Raw genomic sequence first — 24,860 nt, 5'->3', positions numbered from 1 at the left:
GGGAGGTCGACTTGGGGGAGGGGTCGGCTTCGGGAGGCGTGTCCTCCCTGGACACGGCGGCGGCGATCGGGACTCCGGTCCCGATCTGGCTGGAGGCGGCGGCGGCTGGCTGGGCCGGCCCGCTCGGCTGGTCCCTTGGCCCAGTCGGGCGCGGGTTTTTTTTAAACAATTTCGCTGCGCCTAAAAAAATTTAGAAAAATAAATAAAAATCTAAAAATGCCAAAACAAATTTTCCCCGTCTAAATAAAATGTTTAGAACAGGATGAACATTTTTTTGGCTCTAAATGCAATTTTTGAAAACGTGCATTTTTTCCTAAATTCAAATAAAATAGCAAATAAAACCAAAATAAAATCTTATTTGATTTTTTATTAAATACTCAATATTTCTTTATTTTGGGAAAGTCATTTTATTCCCTCTCTCATATTTTGATAGGAAAAATAAATGAAGATAAAATAAATAAAATCAAATGATCCTATTTTCAGAATTTGTGAAAAACTCAAATATGAAAATAACGAAATCCCCAACTCTCTTCGAGGGTCCTTGAGTTGCGTAAAATTTATAGGATCAAGTAGAAAAGCAATAAAATATGATATGCAATGATGATCTAATGTATAACATTCCAAATTAAAAATTTTGGGATGTTACACCTCTGGACTGAGAAACAGAACACCTCTCTTCTTCGGAGACGGTTTAGGAATAGGATCATTAATTGGAGCAGGAGCTGGCTCAAGAGGTGCCCAATTATTTTCATCAACATATTATTCAATAAGATTTCAACTTCATCCGGTGTTCTTTCCCTGAAAAGAGAACCAGCACAACTATCCAAGTAATCTCTGGAAGCATCGTTTGTCCATTATAAAAGATATCAAGTATTTCATTTTTTAAGAGGATGATCAGGCAAAGCATTAAGTAACTTGAGAAGCCTCCCCCAAGCTTGTGGGAGACTCTCTTCTTTAATTTGCACAAAGTTGTATATTTCCTTTAAAGCAGCTTGTTTCTTATGCACAGGGAAATATTTAGCAGAGAAGTAATAGATCATATCCTGGGGACTACGCACACAACCAGGATCAAGAGAATTAAACCATATCTTAGCATCACCCTTTAATGAGAACGGAAATATTTTAAGGATATAAAAGTAGCAAGATCTCTCATCATTAGTGAGCAGGGTGGCTATATCATTTAATTTAGTAAGATGTGCTACAATAGTTTCAGATTCATAACCATGAAAAGGATTAGATTCAACCAAAGTAATTATATCAGGATCAACAGAGAATTCATAATCCTTATCAGCAACACATATAGGTGAAGTAGCAAAAGCAGGGTCAGGTCTCATCCTAGCATTTGGAGATTGCTTATTCCATTTAGCTAATAACCTTTTGAGTCATATCTATCTTTGCAGGCTAAAATAGCTAAAGAAAGCATCTTGATCAAATAAATAACCCTCTGGAATAACAAGTGATTCTTCATCATCACTTTCATCTTCATATCAGATTCAATATTTTCAATCTCTCTAGCCCTAGCAAGCCATTCCTCGAGAAAATCACTAAGTGGCATAGTAGTATCAGGCATAGAGGTAGTTTCATCATAAGTATCATGCATAGCAGAAGTAGCATCATCAATAACATGCGACATATCAGAACGAATAGCAGAAGCAGGTGTTGGTGTCGCAAGCTTACTCATAACAGAAGGTGAATCAAGTGCAGAGCTAGATGGCAGTTCCTTACCTCCCCTCGTAGTTGAGGGATAGATCTTAGTTTTTGGATCTCTCAAGTTTTTCATAGTGTCCAGCAGATATAAATCCCAAGTGACTCAAAGAATAGAGCTATGCTCCCCGGCAGTGGCGCCAGAAATTAGTCTTGATAACCCACAAGTATAGGGGATTGCAACACCTTTCGAGGGTAGAGTATTCAACCCAAATTTATTGATTCGACACAAGGGGAGCCAAAGAATATTCTCAAGTATTAGCAGCTTAGTTGTCAATTCAACCACACCTGGAAACTTAGTATCTGCAGCAAAGTGTTTAGTAGCAAAGTAATATGATAGTGATGGTAACGGTAACAAAAGAGTAATGAAAGCAAAGTAATGTTTTTGGTATTTTGTAGTGATTGTAACAATAGCAACGGGAAATTAAATAAGCGTAAACCAGTATATGGAAAGCTCGTAGGCATCAGATCAATGATGGATAATTATGCTGGATACGGTTCATCATGTAACAGTCATAACATAGGGTGACACAGAACTAGCTCCAATTCTTCAATGTAATGTAGGCATGTATTCCAAATATAGTCATACGTGCTTATGGAAAAGAACTTGCATGACATCTTTTGTCTTACCCTCCCATGGCAGCGGGGTCCTAATGGAAACTAAGGGATTTTAAGGCCTCCTTTTAATAGAGAATCGAAACAAAGCATTAGCACATAGTGAATACATGAACTCCTCAAACTACGGTCATCACCGGTAAGTATCCCGATTATTGTCACTTCGGCGTTAACGGATCATAACACATAATAGGTGACTATAGACATGCAAGATAGGATCTAGAACTCTCATATATTGATGAAAACATAATAGGTTCAGATCTGAAGTCATGGCACTCGGGCCCTAGTGACAAGCATTAAGCATAGCAAAGTCATAGCAACATCAATCTCAGAACATAATGGATATTAGGGATCAAATCCAAACAAAACTAACTCGATTACATGGTGAATCTCATCCAACCCATCACCGTCCAGCAAGCCTACGATGGAATTACTCACGCACGGCGGTGAGCATCATGAAATTGGTGATGGAGGATGGTTGATGATGACGACAACGACGAATCCCCCTCTCCGGAGCCCCGAACGGACTCCAGATCAGCCCTCCCGAGAGGTTTTAGGGCTTGGCGGCGGCTCCATATCGTAAAACGCGATGATTTCTTCTCCCCTATTTTTTTCTCCCCGAAAGCAGTTATATAGAGTTGGAGTTGGAGTCGGGGGGTCTCCAGTGAAGGAAATATGCCCTAGAGGCAATAATAAAGTTATTATTTATTTCCTTATATCATGATAAATGTTTATTATTCGTGCTAGAATTGTATTAACCGGAAACATAATACATGTGTGAATACATAGACAAACAGAGTGTCACTAGTATGCCTCTACTTGACTAGCTCGTTAATCGAAGATGGTTATGTTTCCTAACCATAAACAAAAGAGTTGTTATTTGATTAACGGGATCACATCATTAGGAGAATGATGTGATTGACATGACCCATTCCATTAGCTTAGCACCCGATCGTTTAGTATGTTGCTATTGCTTTCTTCATGACTTATACATGTTCCTATGACTATGAGATTATGCAACTCCCGTTTGCCGGAGGAACACTTTGTGTGCTACCAAACGTCACAACGTAACTGGGTGATTATAAAGGAGCTCTACAGGTGTCTCCAAAGGTACATGTTGGGTTGGCGTATTTCGAGATTAGGATTTGTCACTCCAATTGTCAGAGAGGTATCTCTGGGCCCTCTCGGTAATGCACATCACATAAGCCTTGCAAGCATTGCAACTAATGAGTTAGTTGTGAAATGATGTATTACGGAACGAGTAAAGAGACTTGCCAGTAATGAGATTGAACTAGGTATTAAGATACCGACGATCGAATCTCGGGCAAGTAACATACCGACGACAATGGGAACAACACATGTTGTTATGCGGTCTGACCGATAAAGATCTTCATAGAATATGTGGGAGCCAATATGAGCATCCAGGTTCTGCTATTGGTTATTGACTGGAGACGTGTCTCGGTCATGTCTACATTGTTCTCGAACCCGTAGGGTCCGCACGCTTAAGGTTTCAATGACAGTTATATTATGAGTTTATGAGTTTTGATGTACCGAAGAAGTTCGGAGTCCCAGATGAGATCAGGGACATGACGAGGAGTCTCAAAATGGTCGAGACGTAAAGATCGATATATTGGACGACTATATTCGAACATCGGAAAGGTTCCGAGTGATTCGGGTATTTTTCGGAGTACCGGAGAGTTACGGGAATACGTATTGGGCCTTATTGGGCCATACGAGAAAGAAGAAAAAGGGCCTCAAGGGTGGCCGCACCCCTCCCCTTGGTCTGGTCCGAATTGGACTAGGGAAGGGGGGCGCCCCCTTCCTTCCTTCTCCTTTTCCCTTCCTCTTTTCCTATTCCATATGGGAGGTGGAATCCTACTAGGACTAGGGAGTCCTAGTAGGACTCCACACTTGGCGCGCCCCCTCCTAGGGCCGGCCTCCTCCTCCCTTGCTCCTTTATATACGGGGGCAGGGGGGCACCTCTAGACACAAGTTGATCCACGCGATCATATTCTTAGCCGTGTGCGGTGCCCCCTTCCACCATAATCCTCGATAATATTGTAGCGGTGCTTAGGCGAAGCCCTGCGACGGTAGTACATCAAGATCATCACCATGCCGTCGTGCTAATGGAACTCTTCCCCGACACTTTGCTGGATCGGAGTCCGGGGATCGTCATCGAGCTGAACGTGTGCTAGAACTCAGAGGTGCCGTAGTTTCGGTGCTTGATCGGTCGGGCCGTGAAGACGTACGACTACATCAACCGCGTTGTGCTAACGCTTCCGCTGTCGGTCTACAAGGGTATGTATATCACACTCTCCCCTCTCGTTGCTATGCATCACCATGATCTTGCGTGTGCGTAGGAATTTTTTTGAAATTACTACGTTCCCCAACAGTGGCATCCGAGCCTAGGTTTTATGTGTTGATGTTATATGCACGAGTAGAACACAAGTGAGTTGTGGGCGATATAAGTCATACTGCTTACCAGCATGTCATACTTTGGTTCGGCGGTATTGTTGGACGAAGCGGCCCGGACCGACATTACGCGTACGCTTACGCGAGACCGGTTCTCCCGACGTGCTTTGTACAAAGGTGGCTAGCGGGTGACAGTTTCTTCAACTTTAGTTGAACCGAGTGTGGCTACGCCCGGCCCTTGCGAAGGTTAAAACAGCACCAACTTGACAAACTATCGTTGTGGTTTTGATGCGTAGGTAAGATTGGTTCTTGCTTAAGCCCGTAGCAGCCACGTAAAACTTGCAACAACAAAGTAGAGGACGTCTAACTTGTTTTTGCAGGGCATGTTGTGATGTGATATGGTCAAGACATGATGCTAAATTTTATTGTATGAGATGATCATGTTTTGTAACCAAGTTATCGGCAACTGGCAGGAGCCATATGGTTGTCGCTTTATTGTATGCAATGCAATTGCGCTGTAATGCTTTACTTTATCACTAAGCGGTAGCGATAGTCGTGGAAGCATAAGATTGGCGAGACGACAATGATGCTACGATGGTGATCAAGGTGTCGCGCCGGTGACGATGGTGATCACGACGGTGCTTCGAAGATGGAGATCACAAGCACAAGATGATGATGGCCATATCATATCACTTATATTGATTGCATGTGATGTTTATCTTTTATGCATCTTATTTTGCTTTGATTGACGGTAGCATTTTAAGACGATCTCTCACTAATTATCAAGAAGTGTTCTCCCTGAGTATGCACCGTTGCGAAAGTTCTTCGTGCTGAGACACCACGTGATGATCGGGTGTGATAGGCTCTACGTTCAAATACAACGGGTGCAAAATAGTTGCACACGCAGAATACTCAGGTTATACTTGACGAGCCAAGCATATACAGATATGGCCTCGGAACACGGAGACCAAAAGGTCGAGCGTGAATCATATAGTAGATATGATCAACATAGCGATGTTCACCAATGAAACTACTCCATCTCACGTGATGATCGGACATGGTTTAGTTGATTTGGATCACGTAATCACTTAGAGGATTAGAGGGATGTCTATCTAAGTGGGAGTTCTTTAGTAATATGATTAATTGAACCTAAATTTATCATGAACTTAGTACCTGATAGTATCTTGCTTGTTTATGTTTGATTGTAGATAGATGGCCCGTGCTGTTCTTCCATTGAATTTTAATGCGTTCCTTGAGAAAGCAAAGTTGAAAGATGATGGTAGCAATTACACGGACTGGGTCCGTAACTTGAGGATTATCCTCATTGCTGCACAGAAGAATTACGTCCTGGAAGCACCGCTGGGTGCCAGGCCTACTGCTGGAGCAACACCAGATGTTATGAACGTCTGGCAGAGCAAAGCTGATGACTACTCGATAGTTCAGTGTGCCATGCTTTACGGCTTAGAATCGGGACTTCAACGACGTTTTGAACGTCATGGAGCATATGAGATGTTCCAGGAGTTGAAGTTAATATTTCAAGCAAATGCCCGGATTGAGAGATATGAAGTCTCCAATAAGTTCTATAGCTGCAAGATGGAGGAGAATAGTTCTGTCAGTGAGCATATACTCAAAATGTCTGGGTATAATAATCACTTGATTCAATTGGGAGTTAATCTTCCAGATGATTGCGTCATTGACAGAATTCTCCAATCACTGCCACCAAGCTACAAGAGCTTTGTGATGAACTATAATATGCAAGGGATGAATAAGACTATTCCCGAGCTCTTCGCAATGCTGAAAGCTGCGGAGGTAGAAATCAAGAAGGAGCATCAAATGTTGATGGTCAATAAGACCACTAGTTTCAAGAAAAAGGGCAAAGGGAAGAAGAAGGGGAACTTCAAAAAGAACAGCAAGCAAGTTGCTACTCAAGAGAAGAAACCCAAACCTGGACCTAAGCCTGAAACTGAGTGTTTCTACTGCAAGCAGACTGGTCACTGGAAGCGGAACTGCCCCAAGTATTTGGAGGATAAGAAGGATGGCAAGGTGAACATAAGTATATTTGATATACATGTTATTGATGTATGCTTTACTAGTGTTTATAGCAACTCCTCAGTATTTGATACTAGTTCAGTTGCTAAGATTAGTAACTCGAAACGGGAGTTGCAGAATAAATATAGACTAGTTAAGGGTGAAGTGACGATGTGTGTTGGAAGAGGTTCCAAGATTGATATGATTATCATCGCACACTCCCTATAAATTTGGGATTAGTGTTGAACCTAAATAAGTGTTATTTGGTGTTTGCGTTGAGCATGAATATGATTTGATCATGTTTATTGTAATACGGTTATTCATTTAAGTAAGAGAATAAATTGTTGTTCTGTTTACATGAATAAAACCTTATATGGTTACACACCCAATGAATATAGTTCGTTGGATCTCGATCATAGTGATACACATAATCATAATATTGAAACCAAAAGATGCAAAGTTAATAATGATAGTGTAACTTATTTGTGGCACTAACGTTTAGGTCATATTGGTGTAAAGCGCATGAAGAAACTCCATGCTGATGGGCTTTTGGAATCACTTGATTATGAATCAGTTGATGCTTGCGAACCATGCCTCATGGGCAAGATGACTAAGACTCCGTTCTTCGGAACAATGGAGCGAGCAACAGATTTGTTGGAAATCATACATAATGATGTATGTGGTCCGATGAATATTGAGGCTCGCGATAGGTAACATTATTTTCTAATCTTCACAGATGATTTGAGCAGATATGAGTATATCTACTTGATGAAACATAAGTCTGAAACATTTGAAAAGTTCAAAGAATTTCAGAGTGAAGTGGAAAATCATCGTAACAAGAAAATAAAGTTTCTACGATCTGATCATAGAGAAGAGTATTTTAGTTATGAGTTCGGCCTTCAGTTAAAAACAATGTGAAATAGTTTCACTACTCACGCCACCTGGAACACCACAGTATAATGGTGTGTCCGAACGTCATAACCGTACTTTATTAGATATGGTGCGATCTATGATGTCTCTTACCGATCTACCACTATCATTTTGGGGTTATGCATTAGAGACAACTGCATTCACGTTAAATAGGGCACCATCTAAATCCATTGAGACGGCACCGTATGAACTGTGGTTTGACAAGAAACCAAAGTTGTCGTTTCTTAAAATTTAGGATTGTGATGCTTATGTGAAACAAGTTTCATCCTGATAAGCACAAATCCAAATCGGAGAAATGTGTCTTCATAGGATACCCAAAGGAGACAGTTGGGTACACCTTCTATCACAGATCCGAAGGCAAGATATTCGTTGCTTAGAATGGATCCTTTCTAGAGAAGGAGTTTCTCTTGAAAGAAGTGAGTGGGAGGAAAGTAGAACTTGATAAGGTAATTGTACCTTCTCCCTTATTGAAAAGTAGTTCATCACAAGAAATCTGTTCCTGTGACTACTACACCAATTACTGAGGAAGACTAATGATGATGATCATGTAACTTCAGATCAAGTTAATACCAAATCTCGTAGGTAAACCAGGAGTGAGATCCGCACCAAAGTGGTACGGTAATCCTGTTCTGGAAGTCATGTTACTAGAACATGACGAACTTGCGAGCTATGAGGAAGCGATGATGAGCCTAGATTCTGCGAAATGGCTTGAGGCCATGAAATCTGAGATGAGATCCATGTATGAGAACAAAGTATGGACTTTAATTGACTTGCCCAATGATTGGCGAGCCATTGAGATTAAATGGATCTTCAAGAGGAAGACGGACGCTGATAGTAGTGTTACTATCTACAAAGCTAGAATTGTCGCAAAAAGGTTTTTGACAAATTCAAGGTGTTGACTACGATGAGAGTTTCTCACTCGTATCTATGCTTAAGTCTGTCCGAATCATGTTAGCAATTGCCGCATTTTATAAAATCCGGCAAATGGATAAACAAAACTGCATTCCTTAATGGATTTATTAAAGAAGAGTTGTATATGATACAACCAGGAGGTTTTGTCAATCCTAAAGGTGCTAACAAAATGTGCAAGCTCCAGCGATCCATTTATGGACTGGTGCAAGCCTCTCGGAGTTGAATAAACGCTTTGATAGTATGATCAAAGCATATAGTTTTATACAGACTTGCGGTGAAGCCTGTATTTACAAGATAGTGAGTGGGAGCACTACAACATTTCTGATAAGTATATGTGAATGACATATTGTTGATCGGAAATAATGTAGAATTATTCTGCAAAGCATAAAAGAGTGTTTTTAAAGAAGTTTTTGAAAGAAAGACCTCGGTGAAGCTGCTTACATATTAAGCATCAAAATCTATAGAGATAGATCAAGACGCTTGATAAGTTTTTTTAAATGAGTACATACCTTGACAATATTTTGAAGTAGTTCAAAAATGGAACAGTCAAAGAAAGAGTTCTTGGCTGTGTTACAAGGTATGAAATTGAGTAAGACTCAAAGCCCGACCACGACAGAAGATAGAAAGAGAATGAAAGTCATTCCCTATGCCTCAGCCATAGGTTCTATAAAGTATGCCATGATGTGTACCAGATCTATTGTATACCCTACACTGTGTTAAGCAAGGGAGTACAATAGTGATCTAAGAGTAGATCACTGGACATTGGTCAAAATTATCCTTAGTGGAATAAGGAAATATTTCTCGATTATGGAGGTGACAAAAGGTTCGTCGTAAAAAGTTATGTCGATGCAAGTTTTGACACAGATCTGGATGACTCTAAGTCTCGATCTAGATACATATTGAAAATGGGAGCAATTAGCTAGAGTAGCTCCGTGCAGAGCATTGTAGACATAGAATTCGCAAAATACTTACGGATCTGTATGTGACAGACCCGTTGACTAAAATTATCTCACAAGCAAAACATGATCACACCTTAGTACTCTTTGGGTGTTAATCACATAGCGATGTGAACTAGATTACTGACTCTAGTAAACCCTTTGGGTTTTGGTCACATGCCGATGTGAACTATGGGTGTTAACCACATAAAGATGTGAACTATTGATGTCAAATCACATGGCGATGTGATCTAGATTATGGACTCTAGTGCAAGTGAGAGACTGAAGGAAATATGCCCTAGAGGCAATAATAAAGTTATTATTTATTTCCTTATATCATGATAAATGTTTATTATTCATGCTAGAATTGTATTAACCGGAAACATAATACATGTGTGAATACATAGACAAACAGAGTGTCACTAGTATGCCTCTACTTGACTAGCTCGTTAATCGAAGATGGTTATATTTCCTAACCATAAACAAAAGAGTTGTTATTTGATTAACGGGATCACATCATTAGGAGAATGATGTGATTGACATGACCCATTCCATTAGCTTAGCACCCGATCATTTAGTATGTTGCTATTGCTTTCTTCATGACTTATACATGTTCCTATGACTATGAGATTATGCAACTCCCGTTTGCCGGAGGAACACTTTATGTGCTACCAAACGTCACAACGTAACTGGGTGATTATAAAGGAGCTCTACAGGTGTCTCCAAAGGTACATGTTGGGTTGGCGTATTTCGAGATTAGGATTTGTCACTCCGATTGTCGGAGAGGTATCTCTGGGCCCTCTCGGTAATGCACATCACATAAGCCTTGCAAGCATTGCAACTAATGAGTTAGTTGTGAGATGATGTATTACGGAACGAGTAAAGAGACTTTCCGGTAACGAGATTGAACTAGGTATTAAGATACCGACGATCGAATCTCGGGCAAGTAACATACCGATGACAAAGGGAACAACGTATGTTGTTATGCGGTCTGACCGATAAAGATCTTCGTAGAATATGTGGGAGCCAATATGAGCATCCAGGTTCCGCTATTGGTTATTGACTGGAGACGTGTCTCGGTCATGTCTACATTGTTCTCGAACCCGTAGGGTCCGCACGCTTAAGGTTTCAATGACAGTTATATTATGAGTTTATGAGTTTTGATGTACCGAAGGAGTTCGGAGTCCCGGATGAGATCGGGGACATGACGAGGAGTCTCGAAATGGTCGAGACATAAAGATCGATATATTGGACGACTATATTCAGACATCGGAAAGGTTCCGAGTGATTTGGGTATTTTTCGAAGTACCGGAAAGTTACGGGAATACGTATTAGGCCTTATTGGGCCATACGGGAAAGAAGAAAAAGGGCCTCAAGGGTGGCCGCACCCCTCCCCTTGGTCTGGTCTGAATTGGACTAGGGAAGGGGGGCGCCCCCTTCCTTCCTTCTTCTTTTCCCTTCCTCTTTTCCTATTCCATATGGGAGGTGAAATCCTACTAGGACTAGGGAGTCCTAGTAGGACTCCACACTTGGCGCGCCCCCTCCTAGGGCCGGCCTCCTCCTCCCTTGCTCCTTTATATACGGGGGCAGGGGGGCACCTCTAGACACAAGTTGATCCACGTGATCATATTCTTAGCCGTGTGCGGTGCCCCCTTCCACCATAATCCTCGATAATATTGTAGTGGTGCTTAGGCGAAGCCCTGCGATGGTAGTGCATCAAGATCGTCACCACGCCGTCGTGCTAACGGAACTCTTCCCCAACACTTTGCTGGATCGGAGTCCGGGGATCGTCATCGAGCTGAACGTGTGCTAGAACTCGGAGGTGCCGTAGTTTCAGTGCTTGATCGGTCGGGCCGTGAAGACGTACGACTACATCAACCGCGTTGTGCTAACGCTTCCGCTGTCGGTCTACAAGGGTACGTAGATCACACTCTCCCCTCTCGTTGCTATGCATCACCATGATCTTGCGTGTGCGTAGGAATTTTTTTGAAATTACTATGTTCCCCAACATCCAGGGGGCCCACGAGGTAGGGGGCGCGCCCTAGGGGGGGCACCCTCATGAGAAGGGTGTGGGCCCCCTGGTCTTCATCTTTGACGAGGATTTTTTTATTATTTATTGTAAGATATCCCATGGAGTTTCAGGTCATTCCGAGAGCTTTTGTTTTCTGCACATAAAACAACATCATGACAATTCTGCTGAAAACAGCATCAGTCCGGGTTAGTTCCATTCAAATCATACAAGTTAGAGTCCAAAACAAGGGCAAAAGTGTTTGGAAAAGTAGATACGTTGGAGACGTATCAAAGAGCAAGCGCACGAAGGCGTACACGGCGGCCGAGGACAAGCTTCTTTGCGAGTGTTGGCGAGACATTGGACAAGACCCCAAGACGGGCGCCGAGCAAAAGCATTCAACCTTTTGGATTCGTGTTCACCGAGAGTTTCATGAGCGCAAGAAGTTTTCGCCTTACCAATTTGTGAGCACACGCGGGTGGGTCTCCATTTTCAAGCGGTGGAGGGTGATCCAACAAGAGTGTAACAAGTTTTGCGCTACTCTTTAGAGCGTCAAGGCCCGCCCCGTGAGCGGCGTCAACATGCAAGACATGGTATGCTAGCAAGCCGCCCTCTTTTGTGTCATCAAGTTCATCCTTTGCGTGTTCATTTGCATATCACTTGCCCATATGCTTGCATGGAAACATTTTGTAGGGATTTCAAGCTTTGGAGGCATTCAAGGTTCAACACAATGGCAAGTGCTTCAACCTCTTCCATTGCTATCGGGTCATCAAGGACGAGGAGAAGTTTAAGACGCAATATGCCGCACTCAAGTCGCGTGGGGGGAAGAAAGCCGTGGAGGATGTTGGGGAGGTCGAGCCGGCACGGCCGCAGGGGAAGACCAACTCCAAAAGGAGGACAAGCGAGACGTGGCCATCAACGCCTTGATCGCAAGCGTGGACGGCATGATGAATAAGAAGGACTCAAGGGAGGAGGAGCGCCGACCTTTCAAGGCGGAGCAAATGGACGCTTTCATGGAGATCCAAAGAAGGAGGCTTGAGCTGGACGCCGACAAGCAAGCCAAGATGTTTCAGCTAGAGGCGGAGAAGCAAGACAAAATGCTAGAGATCGAGGCCGCCAACGCCAAGACCAAGGTGAAAGAAGTGGCTCTCGCGAGCATGATGACCGGGGTAAAGATCATGAAGATGGATCTCAACGCCGTGTCGCCAAGGAAGAGGCCGTGGTTCGAGAAGATGCAGACCGACATGCTCAAGTTCGACGACGAGTGATCTATGACGACGAGCGCCATCTTTTTTGTATGTCGGCATGACCACGACGTGGTCGAACTTAAGTCTCACCCCCTTTTTTGTGTGCTCGCATGTGTACCGGCCGGCTGGCGAGTGCGCCAGCATGAACTGTGGCGATATTTTTTGAAGCCGGCATTGTATGCCGGTGCTGGCATGATGCCGGCATGAGACATGACCGTTGGAATAATCGGTCGCGGGCGTTTAAAAAAAGTTGAATGCGGACATAAAATGAGTCGACGCGTTGGGCGCAATGCCGACCCAAATACAAAATTGAGCGGACGCCGGATGGACGGTCGACCCAAACAAAAAAAAGACAAATACGTTGTCCATTTGGGTCAGTCCATTGAAGTTACTCTAAAATAAGACCATCTAATCAATCATTTTAGATGCCCTTAGCCAAAGAGAAAGCGCGCGCGCAATCACACGGCCGCAAATCATTTTAGATGCCCTTAGACTGATTATAATGGGGAGTATCATATACTAGTATCATGCATATGATACTAGTCTGTAATACTACATCTTTAATGCATAGTATCATATGTTAGTATCATATAACACCATTTATTGCCATGCATGACACAAAAGTAGCACATAATTTAATGTGATACGGTATCATGATATGATACTCAAGCCTCTCTTTCTTCATTTAATTTTGTGTCACTTCATCAAAATTGCTTAGTTGATATGCATGATACTAACTACAGTATGATACTTCCATTACGGGGTAGCAGCTAGAGAGAAAGCGCGCGCGCAATCACACAGCCGCAAAACCTAATGACGAGGGGTAGCTGTTGGAGCGAGACGCGCGGGAGCGGGGAGTCCAAGTGCAACGAAAAAGAGCCATGCACGCACGCACATCTCCTTGGTCGAACCGAGCCTCTCGTGACCGCGCGCTCCTCGTTTCCCCCTTTTTTTTTCATGCAACGCACGGCACGTCGGTACGTACTACGTACTTACCCGCTTTGCTTGGCCTGGAGCGGCTGGGCAGGTCTGTGGATATCGGGCATAATTGGTTTGCTATCAACATTTGGCATTGATAATATTTGGCAAGCCGATATTTGGCAAAATTCAAAGCGCCATCTTTTTTGTATGTCGGCATGACCACGACGTGGTCGAACTTAAGTCCCACCCCCTTTTTTGTGTGCTCGCATGTGTACCGGCCGGCTGGCGAGTGCGCCAGCATGAACTGTGGCGATATTTTCTGAAGCCGGCATTGTATGCCGGTGCTGGCATGATGCCGGCATGAGACATGACCGTTGGAATAATCGGTCGCGGGCGTTTAAAAAAAGTTGAATGCGGACATAAAATGAGTCGACGCGTTGGGCGCAATGCCGACCCAAATACAAAATTGAGCGGACGCCGGATGGACGGTCGACCCAAACAAAAAAAAGACAAATACGTTATCCATTTGGGCCAGTCCATTGAAGTTACTCTAAAATAAGACCATCTAATCAATCATTTTAGATGCCCTTAGCCAAAGAGAAAGCGCGCGCGCAATCACACAGCCGCAAATCATTTTAGATGCCCTTAGACTGATTATAATGGGGAGTATCATATACTAGTATCATGCATATGATACTAGTCTGTAATACTACATCTTTAATGCATAGTATCATATGTTAGTATCATATAACACCATTTATTGCCATGCATGACACAAAAGTAGCACATAATTTAATGTGATACGGTATCATGATATGATACTCAAGCCTCTCTTTCTTCATTTAATTTTGTGTCACTTCATCAAAATTGCTTAGTTGATATGCATGATACTAACTACAGTATGATACTTCCATTACGGGGTAGCAGCTAGAGAGAAAGCGCGCGCGCAATCACACAGCCGCAAAACCCAATGACGAGGGGTAGCTGTTGGAGCGAGACGCGCGGGAGCGGGGAGTCCAAGTGCAACGAAAAAGAGCCATGCACGCACGCACATCTCCTTGGTCGAACCGAGCCTCTCGTGGCCGCGCGCTCCTCGTTTCCCCCTTTTTTTTTTCATGCAACGCACGGCACGTCGGTACGTACTACGTACTTACCCGCTTTGCTTGGCCTGGAGCGGCTGGGCAGGTCTGTGGATATCGGGCATAATTGGTTTGCTATCAACATTTGGCATTGATAATATTTGGCAAGCCGATATTTGGCAAAATTCAAAGTTGCCAACATTTGACAATGTTTTGTGAGAGTGACGGCGAAAATTGGCAAGCAACCAATCTCTAGCCAACATTTCGCAATTGCCATAATTTGGCATGCCAACTTTTGACATCAAACCAATTATGCTCATCGTCGCGCACAATGCGGCGGCATGCGGTACAGTCACACCACAGTACCCGTGATCGATCGTTTTCTTTGCTCTGACTCTGAAGAAATTTCATTTTGGTTTCTGCAAATCTTTGTTTTTGCCGTCAAGGACATGCTCACTCCACTACTTGTTTAAGATACAAAGAGAGAAATGGTCATATACGTACTCTTGGCTCTTGGCCGATACAACTGTCTTTCTACTTGAACCGGCATTTGTTTCTGATCTGCTGTACGTGGGGGATCGCTGGCAGTTATTATTACAAACAACGTTGTGTGTGTGTGTGTGTGTGTGTGTGTGTGTGTGTGTGTTGACAATTTTGAGTGCCAGTTCAACGACCAGCGCCGCCATTTCCGTAATTGATTGCAAGTTGCGACCATGCATGGATGGTGTTCTCTCGCAAATTCAATAATTGATTTTGTGGAAGCAGGGTTAGTACCACTCCACTATCATTATTCATTACTCTCTTTTTTGCAAGTGCATTATTCATTACTCGTGGCCGAGAAAATCCGAGCAAGTCAATCTGCTAACTATATGCACAAATCATGTGCAACTGTCTTAGGCCTTGGTCGAAGAAGGCGTAGACGGCGGTCCACGTCGTTTCCCCCTTGGGGGTGATGCCTTGGAGGTCCGATCTCTCGTCAGTTGGTGGTGGCTCCCGCGGCTTTCTTAGCTTCACCGTTGGCTTGGCGAGTGTGCAGTCTCGGGACTAGAGTGAAGGTCGGACGGTGACTCCATAAATCTCCTAAGTGTGGTGTTGGCTTTGGTCGCTTGGGCGGCAATGCCATCAGTTATGATGGTTCGCGGCCTCGAGGCCGGTGTTATAGTCAGAGCGGCGACTTCGGAGACCTACATGAGGGTGTTGCTTTGGTCGGTAGGGCGATAGAGACATCCATTTGGCTGGTGCGCAGCCTTGGGGTCGGTGTGGACGTCGGAGCGGCGGCTCCAGGAACCGGGTGTTGGGTGGTAGGGTGTCATATATTGTCACCAAGGTGGTGATGTCGTAGACTCGGTTGGTGCGCAGCCTCGGGGCGGGTGTGTGGCTTGTCACAAATATATTGGTTTTCGGTCGGTTTTCCTTGTAAACTGGCAATTCTCCTTTTCTTAATGAGAGAACCGCGCGCTAGCTCAGTGGTAATGACGCTGTCTTGCGATTCCAGGGCAGCCGGGTTTGATTCCCTCAGGGTCGAATATTTCAACCGTGTTTCTCGTCTTTCTATAAAAATATGCCCGAGGGTGCTCGCCCCTCTGGTCTCGTTCGTTTTCTCCTTTTCTTAATGAAAAGGTAGAGTTTCTACCAGCGTCTCGAAAAAAAAACTGTCTTAGGCCATGAGTTGTTATTTCTTTTTCATGCATTCTAAAAATAGCGCAATCGACTAGTTATATTTTCTTCATAACTAATGAATATTAGCCATTTTGAGTGCCTGCAACGTGTTTCCCTGTGTCGGCATCGTCAGACATTATTTCTCTTTCTAAAACAAGGCAAAAGCCACACACAACACGTCTTGCTTCGTACCCGTTAGCCCCGGGGGACACAAGGGTGCTTAGCTAGGGTTTCCCCTGCTTCTTGCTGGCGCCGCTAATGGCCCGCCTCATCTCTTTTAGTCCTAGAACCATGGAAGCACAATGGATCCCGATCCTTGTCGTGAGACACAAGGGCGCCCAGCTAGGGTTTCCCCTGTTTTTTTAATTTTGTTAGGTTTGTGACATGCTTAGAAAGACGAGGCGGCGGTGACTTCCTGAAGATCGAATAAGCTTCTTCCTGGCTACCCTGTCGCGGTGGTGCTGCTAGCATTATCCGAGGGCATGTGGAGGTGTGTCTCCGGCAGATCTCATAGGATTCGCTCGACATTTTGTCTTCGGTGGATCCGATCTTCGTTCGTCCATGTCCATGTGTCTGCAGGTTGGACTTTTCTGATCTACACTTCTCTTCATCGGTGGAGGTTGTTGTTGTGGTGCGTTTGTCCTATGGGAACTTAGCACAACGACTTTTCTGACTGTCTACTACACCAGAGTTTATCCGGCTCCGATAAGGAAGGGGCGATGACGTTGGCGCGCATTCGGCTCGCTCCAGTGCTTGTAGTTGGCGTTAGGTGGTCTACGGACCTGAATGCTTTTTTTTTTTACTTTTGATGTTTTTGTACCACCTTAATACAGTAGTTGATAAACAGATCGTAAGTTTTCTTGAGAAAAAAAAACAACGCAAAAGCTTTGCCAAAGAATTTATGTACAAGAAAGAGGACAAGTAACCAGCCTGCGATTTTCAACAGTTTGGAGAGAGAAAAATATAGAAGCAATGGCACCACTGCAAGTTGAGACCATGCATGCATAAATAACGGGCCTATCTCGACAATGGCGGCAATTAGCGCTATTCTTCCTTCTGATTGTGTTGTCGCGGAGCTTGAATGTTTTAGGGCGTAGCGTGACGGTGTATTCAGTTGTTTCAATGTTCTCTTCTGGTAGCATAGTCTTATGAGATCTGGTTATTCTGGGATCGGTGTTGTATGAGGGCTACTTCACCATCTTATATCGTTGGGCCGTATATTTTGTTCGAGTGTTGCTTTGTATGTAAGGCGGGGCGAAAGTCACTTTCGGTAATCCTTGAAATTATGATTTACGCGTATCGCAAACACTAGTACTAGCTAGCTTGCTGCTACTACTATTACTCGTGGATAAGAAAATTCGAGCAGGTTGATGAGGTAGCTGCCACCTTCCCAAGCTACATTAAGATCTCGGTCACGGGTCACGAGCATGAGACGTTGAGGCCCTGTATAGCTCAGCACTAGCTGAACCAAGTAACCGTTAGCTAATCGTAGCCATATGAATGTTGAGAGATGTACAGCTTCCAAGTGATCTCTCTCGCCTTCTTAATTATGAATGTCACGAGCAGAGACTAGCTACCGACTCGCCCTCTCCACACGTATCCGCGCCGCTCCGTGAGCGGCGAGGTGGATGCATGCGTACCCTACCCCTCGACGGTATATAAAGCTCGGCTCCTCCTTCTCATTGATATTCAACTCACACTTGCAACCGATCAGAGTTCACTAGCTGCTAGCTGCTAGACGTCAGCTGCTTTGATAATCAGCCAGAGCTTTCCAGTTAGTTTGTGGTTGGCTTCTTGCATCGAGGGTAGCTAGATCGATCGATGGCGCCTAATGGTGACGCGGCGGTGGCGGCGGCGGAGGCGGTGCCGATGGGGCGGCCGAGGCAGCAGCAGAAGCCGCGGAGGATCTCGATGGAGGGGCTCCAGCGCGCCATGTCCGACCTGGCCCTGGAATTCACCAAGAAGGCGGCCGTGCTGGACGCGGCGGCCAGGCTGCCGGCGGTGTCGGAGCAGGTGGACGACGCGCGCTGCGAGTGCTGCGGCATGACGGAGGAGTGCTCGGCCGAGTACGTGCGGCGCGTGCGGGAGCGGTACTGCGGGCGGTGGGTGTGCGGGCTCTGCGCGGCGGCGGTGACCGACGAGGCGGACAGGAGCCGGAGCACCACGGAGGAGGCGCTGGCCGCGCACATCGCCGTGTGCGGGCGGTTCAACCGGCTGGGGCGCGCCAACCCGGTGCTCATGCAGACGGAGGCCATGAGGGAGATCTTCAGGAAGAGGGGCAAGTCCAACAGTCCCAGGGACGGCGCGAATGCCGGTGGCCTCGCCAGGAGCTCCAGCTGCATGTCGGCCATCACCAAGGACCTCAACTGTACCATTAAAAAATAGTCAGGGAGTGTCCGACGTCTTTTCCGGCTGGCTGGGCAGGCCAACGCAAGAGGATCGTGAAAACTACGTATATCTCATAAAGCTATGTATGTACATACAGCTCAAGCTCAGTGTGGAATCATCAGTGGTATATGCTGTATGATATTCGGAAGTAAGGTTTAGCTAAACAAAGAAAAAGAAAAATTCAGGTACTATTGGTAAAGGGCTCGTTGAGAACGAAGGAAATTTGTCCACCTGTAAAGCCTTTCGGGCTTGTTTTTGTTTTTGGTTTATACAGGGTAATAACATATGTGTATGTGTATCAGATTGAACCTGTTGAAGTATATACAGTTTGTGAGGCTAGGTTCAGAAGGAGAAAAAAGAATCAGATATTAGTAAGAGACTGTTTCAGAACGAAGGAAGTTTACATGCTTTATCGTTGAAGTTTTTTCCTTTTGCCCTCTACGATCCGTTTGCTCTCTAACATGTACTCCCTCCGTTTCATAATGTAAAACGTTTTTTAACACTAATGTAGTATGAAAAATTGTCTTACATTATGAGACGGAGGGAGTATGTATAAAATTTATCTTTTCAAGGCAACAAGTGTATATACTCCCTCTTTCACAATGTAGTGCATATAGATTTCTTGAAAAGTTAATCTCAGTAAACTTTGACCAAATTTATAGAGAAAATTGTTTACATCTAGAATATCAAACATGTACAGTATGAAAATATATCCCATGCATGATGTATATGATGATATGCATTTGATATTCTAAATAGATAGTTTTCTCTATAAACACCATTAAACTTTGCAAAGTTTGACTATTGAAAAAAAATGTCAGCACTACACTATAAAACAAAGAGAGTATTATATATGCTTATGGAATTTTTTATGTGAATCTTGGTAGAATGTTTCACCAATAATTTCATCTCCATTGTGCTATGGCGTGCTCCAGTGCCACGGAGGTCAAACTATTGTTGGTCATAATTTTTTAAGTATGTTGTTAATTTTTTACTTTTATAAGGATTTATTTGTCCATCCTAAAATCACGTCTGTCAAGATTGATGACATTGAACATAATAAAGTATCTATATCAATATAAAAAGACCCAAAGGGATAGATCCAATTAATCTCGGCCATCAAATCATGTCAATCCGACGACCTAGACTGCTTCAATGTCGAGCGCTCAACACGTTTAGTGTGCATTTAATTTTATGCCAAATATAGTGCTAATCACATAATAACACGCAAATAATATCCTACTTAATATTTGCATGCATTTAATATACTTCCAAATTAACATGCATTGCACATACACATTAACTAGTCTCAACAAGATAGAGAATTTCCCACCTCTCCTTTTTGTTTGGATGAGATAAAAGGAGGCTTTCTGAGATGAAACGTAAGGCCATGTACAATGGTGCTATCTTAGAGGTGCCACATAGGATACATCTTGACGTGGAGGAGAGATGAATAATAGAAAAGGCTTGCCTTCTCTTATTTAAGAGATGATCTCTTAGTACAAGATGTCTCACTGCGTTTTTAGGAACCCACTGTAGGCATGCTTTTTATTATCATATCAAAATTACATGCAAGGCCTAAGATAAGACTAGCATATCAACCATTATACATTCCCTTAACAAAGTTATTGGTAAATAGGGTCACCACCATAATTTTATCTGATATTCTGGGGAGATATTAAAAATCTAACTGAACTGTTTTGATGGTTTTCATGAAGGGAAAATTTGATAATGAGAGACCTATTTTCCCCAATCTCCCTGCCATCCCATGTGAGATGGGGGACCATCTAAAGTTTCCTTCGCGCCACACACAATTGTCATATGTAATGCGCTCCAAAAGGCGGCCCCAAGTAGTCAAATATGGAGGCTAGGAGACCAAATATGAAGGACGCTCCCTAAATTTTGATGACATGGCATGGAATGACGACTCCACTTTAGTGTGTTTTTGGGGAACAGTCGTCATATTTGCAGTTAGTATGGCGTCCGGGCCATTATGATGACTCGGCTAGAGTTTTCTTAGCGCTTTTAGCTGGAAGATGATGTCTACCACTCAAACAACTCTCATAAGATATATAAAATATGAAAGGGGTTATATGTATTACTTCAAGAAACAACTTAATTAAAAAAAATAAGATTTGCTTAAAATTTATTATAAATGCCATATGATAAAGTTAAATGGACCTTTTGTATTTACATTCTGCAATGAAACTTTTAGGAATTGTTTGGTGTGAGTGGATAATTGGAGTAGTGGGGGGAGGGAAAGTGCCATTAAATTGATTGATATTGTGGGCCCTTACTTAATTTTAAGCTAGATCATTTGTAAATTGTTTGACCTCATTGCTATTGGGCTAGCCTTGCTTATCAAGAAAGCACACAATCAAAACATTGTGAAGGGATAGTTCCTCATCTTGTTGAAGATGTCCTATCAGTCCTTCAGTATGAAGATGGTACCCTTTTTTTGCTGTGAGATGATTTAAAAAATACTAGAAAAAATAATGTTTATTTTCTATGTTTTGGAGTAAATCCGAGGCTTGAAAATAACTTCCACAGAAGTGACATACAACCCCCGCAAAAAAGAATGCATACAGAGATATTTTCACATGCACTGTTGAACGTGGATGTTGTACATGCACATGCGGGTACATGAGTTATCATAATCACAATCTGAGACACGTGCTTAAAAATTTAGAGATTTTTTTATTTTCCATTATGCCACGTGGGTTGCATAGAAAAGTCAAATCAACATGTACCTCACCCATCTATGTAGATGTAGCCTTTCCGCACTAGCTTTGCTCATGTTGCTCGAGTTGTCGTCTCGCTCCTCACGCACAACAAAAGCTTTCATCCATTTTGAAAGTGCATCTAATCCTCGGATGGTTTTGATGATTAAAAACAATATATATCACATTGAACTAATGCCTATTCAAAATATTGACCATGTATTAGAAAAATGCTAAACATGTATTAGAAAAATGTTCTTGACATATACAAAAAATATAGAAAGAAAACCAAAAAAACTGAAAACCGAGGAAGAAACAAAATAAAAAAATTAAATTTGAAAAAACAAATGCAAAAAGTATGGGAAATAGTGAAAATCAATAAAGAAACAAAGAATAACTAAAAAATAGAAAACCTAGGAAGAAAGAAAAAACCGAAGGGTAAAAAGAAAATGAGTTAGAAATGAAAAACCGATGAAAACAATGAAAGAACAAAGAAAAACCAATAGAAAAATGAACGAAAAAATAAGGAAGAAATAAGAAAACCAAACCAAAAAGAAAAGAAAAGAAAAAACCCGATGAAAACAGAATAAAAATGATGCAAAAAGAAAGAAAAAACCAGTAAAAATAGGGAAACTGAGGAAAACCAGTTGAAACAGGGCTCGTTTCGCCTCACCTATATCGCGCTCTACTACTTCAACATGTACCCGATGCGATCCTGGTCGCTAGCACCATTGCCAACTATCCAGGTGACCAGGTATCGAATCCCCCTACATGCCCCCTTTTTCTTTACTTATTTCTTTTAAGTATTCACAAGTGGGATGACTCATTACTATAGACGCCTCGCGCAAGAGATCCTTCCGTCTCGCATGAAGCGAGATATAGGGCGAGTTTGGTTGGCACCCTACATGCCCCCTTTTTCTTTACTTATTTCTTTTAAGTATTCACAAGTGGGATGACTCATTACTATAGAAGCCTCACGACAAGAGATCCTTTCATCTCGCATGAAGCGAGATATAGGGCGAGTTTGGTTGGCACCCTACATGCCCCCTTTTTCTTTACTTATTTCTTTTAAGTATTCACAAGTGGGATGACTCATTACTATAGACGCCTCACGCAAGAGATCCTTCCGTCTCGCATGAAGCGAGATATAGGGCGAGTTTGGTTGGCACCCTAGCCATGTCGTGCCTGGCCACAAGTTTCCTTGGAACCTGCCTGGCATCCGTTTGGATTGCGTCCGTTTGGATTGCGTCCTCAACAATTGGACGAGTGCCTGGCCGGAGCAAGCCTGGAATCATCATTAGCCTGGGGTTAACTTTGGCACCATCGTTAGCCTGGGCCAGGCTATCTCTTTCGGATGCCTGGTGCATGCCTGGTTGTGGAGCTAAATCCTATTTGGCGCCTTAAGCGTCCGATATAGCTATTCCCGCAAACGGGCGCACACCCCCCTCTCTTCGTTCGCTATTAATGGGCTGGCCCACCTCCGCTTCGTTCTTAGATGTTTTTACACGCAAAAAAGGGCGGGCGCGCGACCGAGAATCGAACCATCCACCTCCTGCATCGAGTGAGGCAACAATAACCACCACAACACCTAGCTCTTTGTGATCAGTTGCATCCTTTATTTCCTTTCTTCCTTTGCCCTTCCCTTTTCCCTGTTTCCTAATTTTCTTTTTTCAAATTCGAGTTTCTTTTTTCTTTTCTACAAAATGGATGAACTTTTTTTTTTCAAATTCAATGAACTTTTTACATATTCGATGATTTTTTCTCAAATTCGATGAACTTTTTCCAATATCCATGATTTTTTTTTTGAATTTGATGAACTTTTTCTGAATTGCATGAATTTTTTTCGAATTTGATGAAAATTTTCCAAATTCCATGAACTTTTTGTGAACTCGATGAACTGTTTTTTCAAATTTGATGAACTTTTTTTGAATTGAATGAATTTTTTTCGAATTCAATGAGCTTTTTTGAAAACTGATGAACTTTTTTACAAGTTCGATGAACTTTTTTCAAATCCGGTGAACTTTTTTACAAGTTTGATGAACCTTTTTCAAATCCGGTGAACTTTTTTTCGAATTTATGAACTTTTTTCAAAGTCGATGAACTGTTTTCAAAACCCACGAACTGGTTTCCAAATTCGCTGAACTTATTTCATATCCAATGAACTTTTTCAAATCCGATGAACTTGTTTTTCAAATTTTGTGAACTTTTATGAAAATTCTTGTCCATTTTTAATTCATGGTTTTTTTTGATTTTTTTCCTTACAACGAGGCTTTTTTGACAAGTGCTCGCAAGAATAAAAAAGGCTACCAACAAGGAGCAAGCAGCGGCCGAGCAAGCGAGCAGCAGCGGTCAAGCGAGGAGAGATCAAGAGAATGGGCCACAGCCCACTAGGGACGCGCGTGAGCGCCAGGAAAGCGATCGGGCGCTGAAGGCGCCAGCGAGGAGGTCTCGGCTGTGGATTAATACTAAAATATTTGGCTGGGCTGGTGGGCTCCATACCAATACAGATTATTAACACTCTTATACTTTGTCAGTCCAGGGTACCAACCAAACGTACCTTTCCTAGGCTAGCCTGCCCAGGCACAAAACACAAAATTTTCAGGCACAACTCAGGTACGGATTTTCTCCAGGCACGACGATGAGGACGCAAACCAAACTAGCTCATAGCCTTTGCGCGTCAAAGTGTCATCAAAATGCACCCACAGAAGAGATGAAGCAAACAAGTAGATGGACCGACCAATTTTAACTATTATTATTGCACCTTCCTGACCAGTTTTGAGAACCTACTAGAAGGTTCTTGATTGGTTTTCTTTTTTGGTTTGTTTTATAGGGTTTTGTGGCAAGTGGGATAACCCGTTACTATAGACGCTTCACGCAAGAGACCCTTCCGTCTTGCATGAAGCGAGATATAGCCTTTGCGCGTCAAAGTGTCGTCGAAATGCACCCACAGAAGAGATGAAGCAAACAAGTAGATGGGCCGACCAATTTTAACTATTATTATTATACCTTCCTGACCAGTTTTGGAACCTACTAGAAGGTTCTTGATTGGGTTACTTTTTTGGTTTCTTTTATAGGGTTTCGTGGTTTTGTAATTTTTTTCCTATCTTCCTTTTTTTTGACTTTCTGCTGTCTTTTTTATTTTCTTTTTTTGGGGAACCTTTCAGAAGGTTCCAGTCCATTTTTTGTTGTTTTTGGAAACCTTTTTTTAGTAGTGAAAATAGAGATGCTCATACATACGCACATACAGTCATTTTAGGGAACCTTTTAAAAGGTTCTTTTCAGGATATTTCCCTGTTGTTCAT

At 43.0% G+C, this 24,860-nt stretch overlaps 1 protein-coding gene across 1 annotated transcript; it reads left to right on the top strand.

Moving 5' to 3' along the window:
• Window positions 1–18,138: 18,138 nt before the first annotated feature.
• LOC119271347 lies at window positions 18,139–19,006 on the top strand. Its single transcript, XM_037553209.1, has one exon. It carries the CDS (start codon window positions 18,272–18,274, stop codon window positions 18,833–18,835), a length of 564 nt encoding a protein of 187 aa, XP_037409106.1. The 5' UTR covers window positions 18,139–18,271; the 3' UTR covers window positions 18,836–19,006.
• The last annotated feature ends 5,854 nt before the right edge of the window (window positions 19,007–24,860 follow it).

Source organism: Triticum dicoccoides, chromosome 3A (genome assembly GCF_002162155.2).
Source record: "Triticum dicoccoides isolate Atlit2015 ecotype Zavitan chromosome 3A, WEW_v2.0, whole genome shotgun sequence".
NCBI lineage: Eukaryota > Viridiplantae > Streptophyta > Magnoliopsida > Poales > Poaceae > Triticum > Triticum dicoccoides.
Note: the sequence above shows the minus strand (reverse complement) of the source record. Positions and strands in the feature narration are given on the sequence as shown.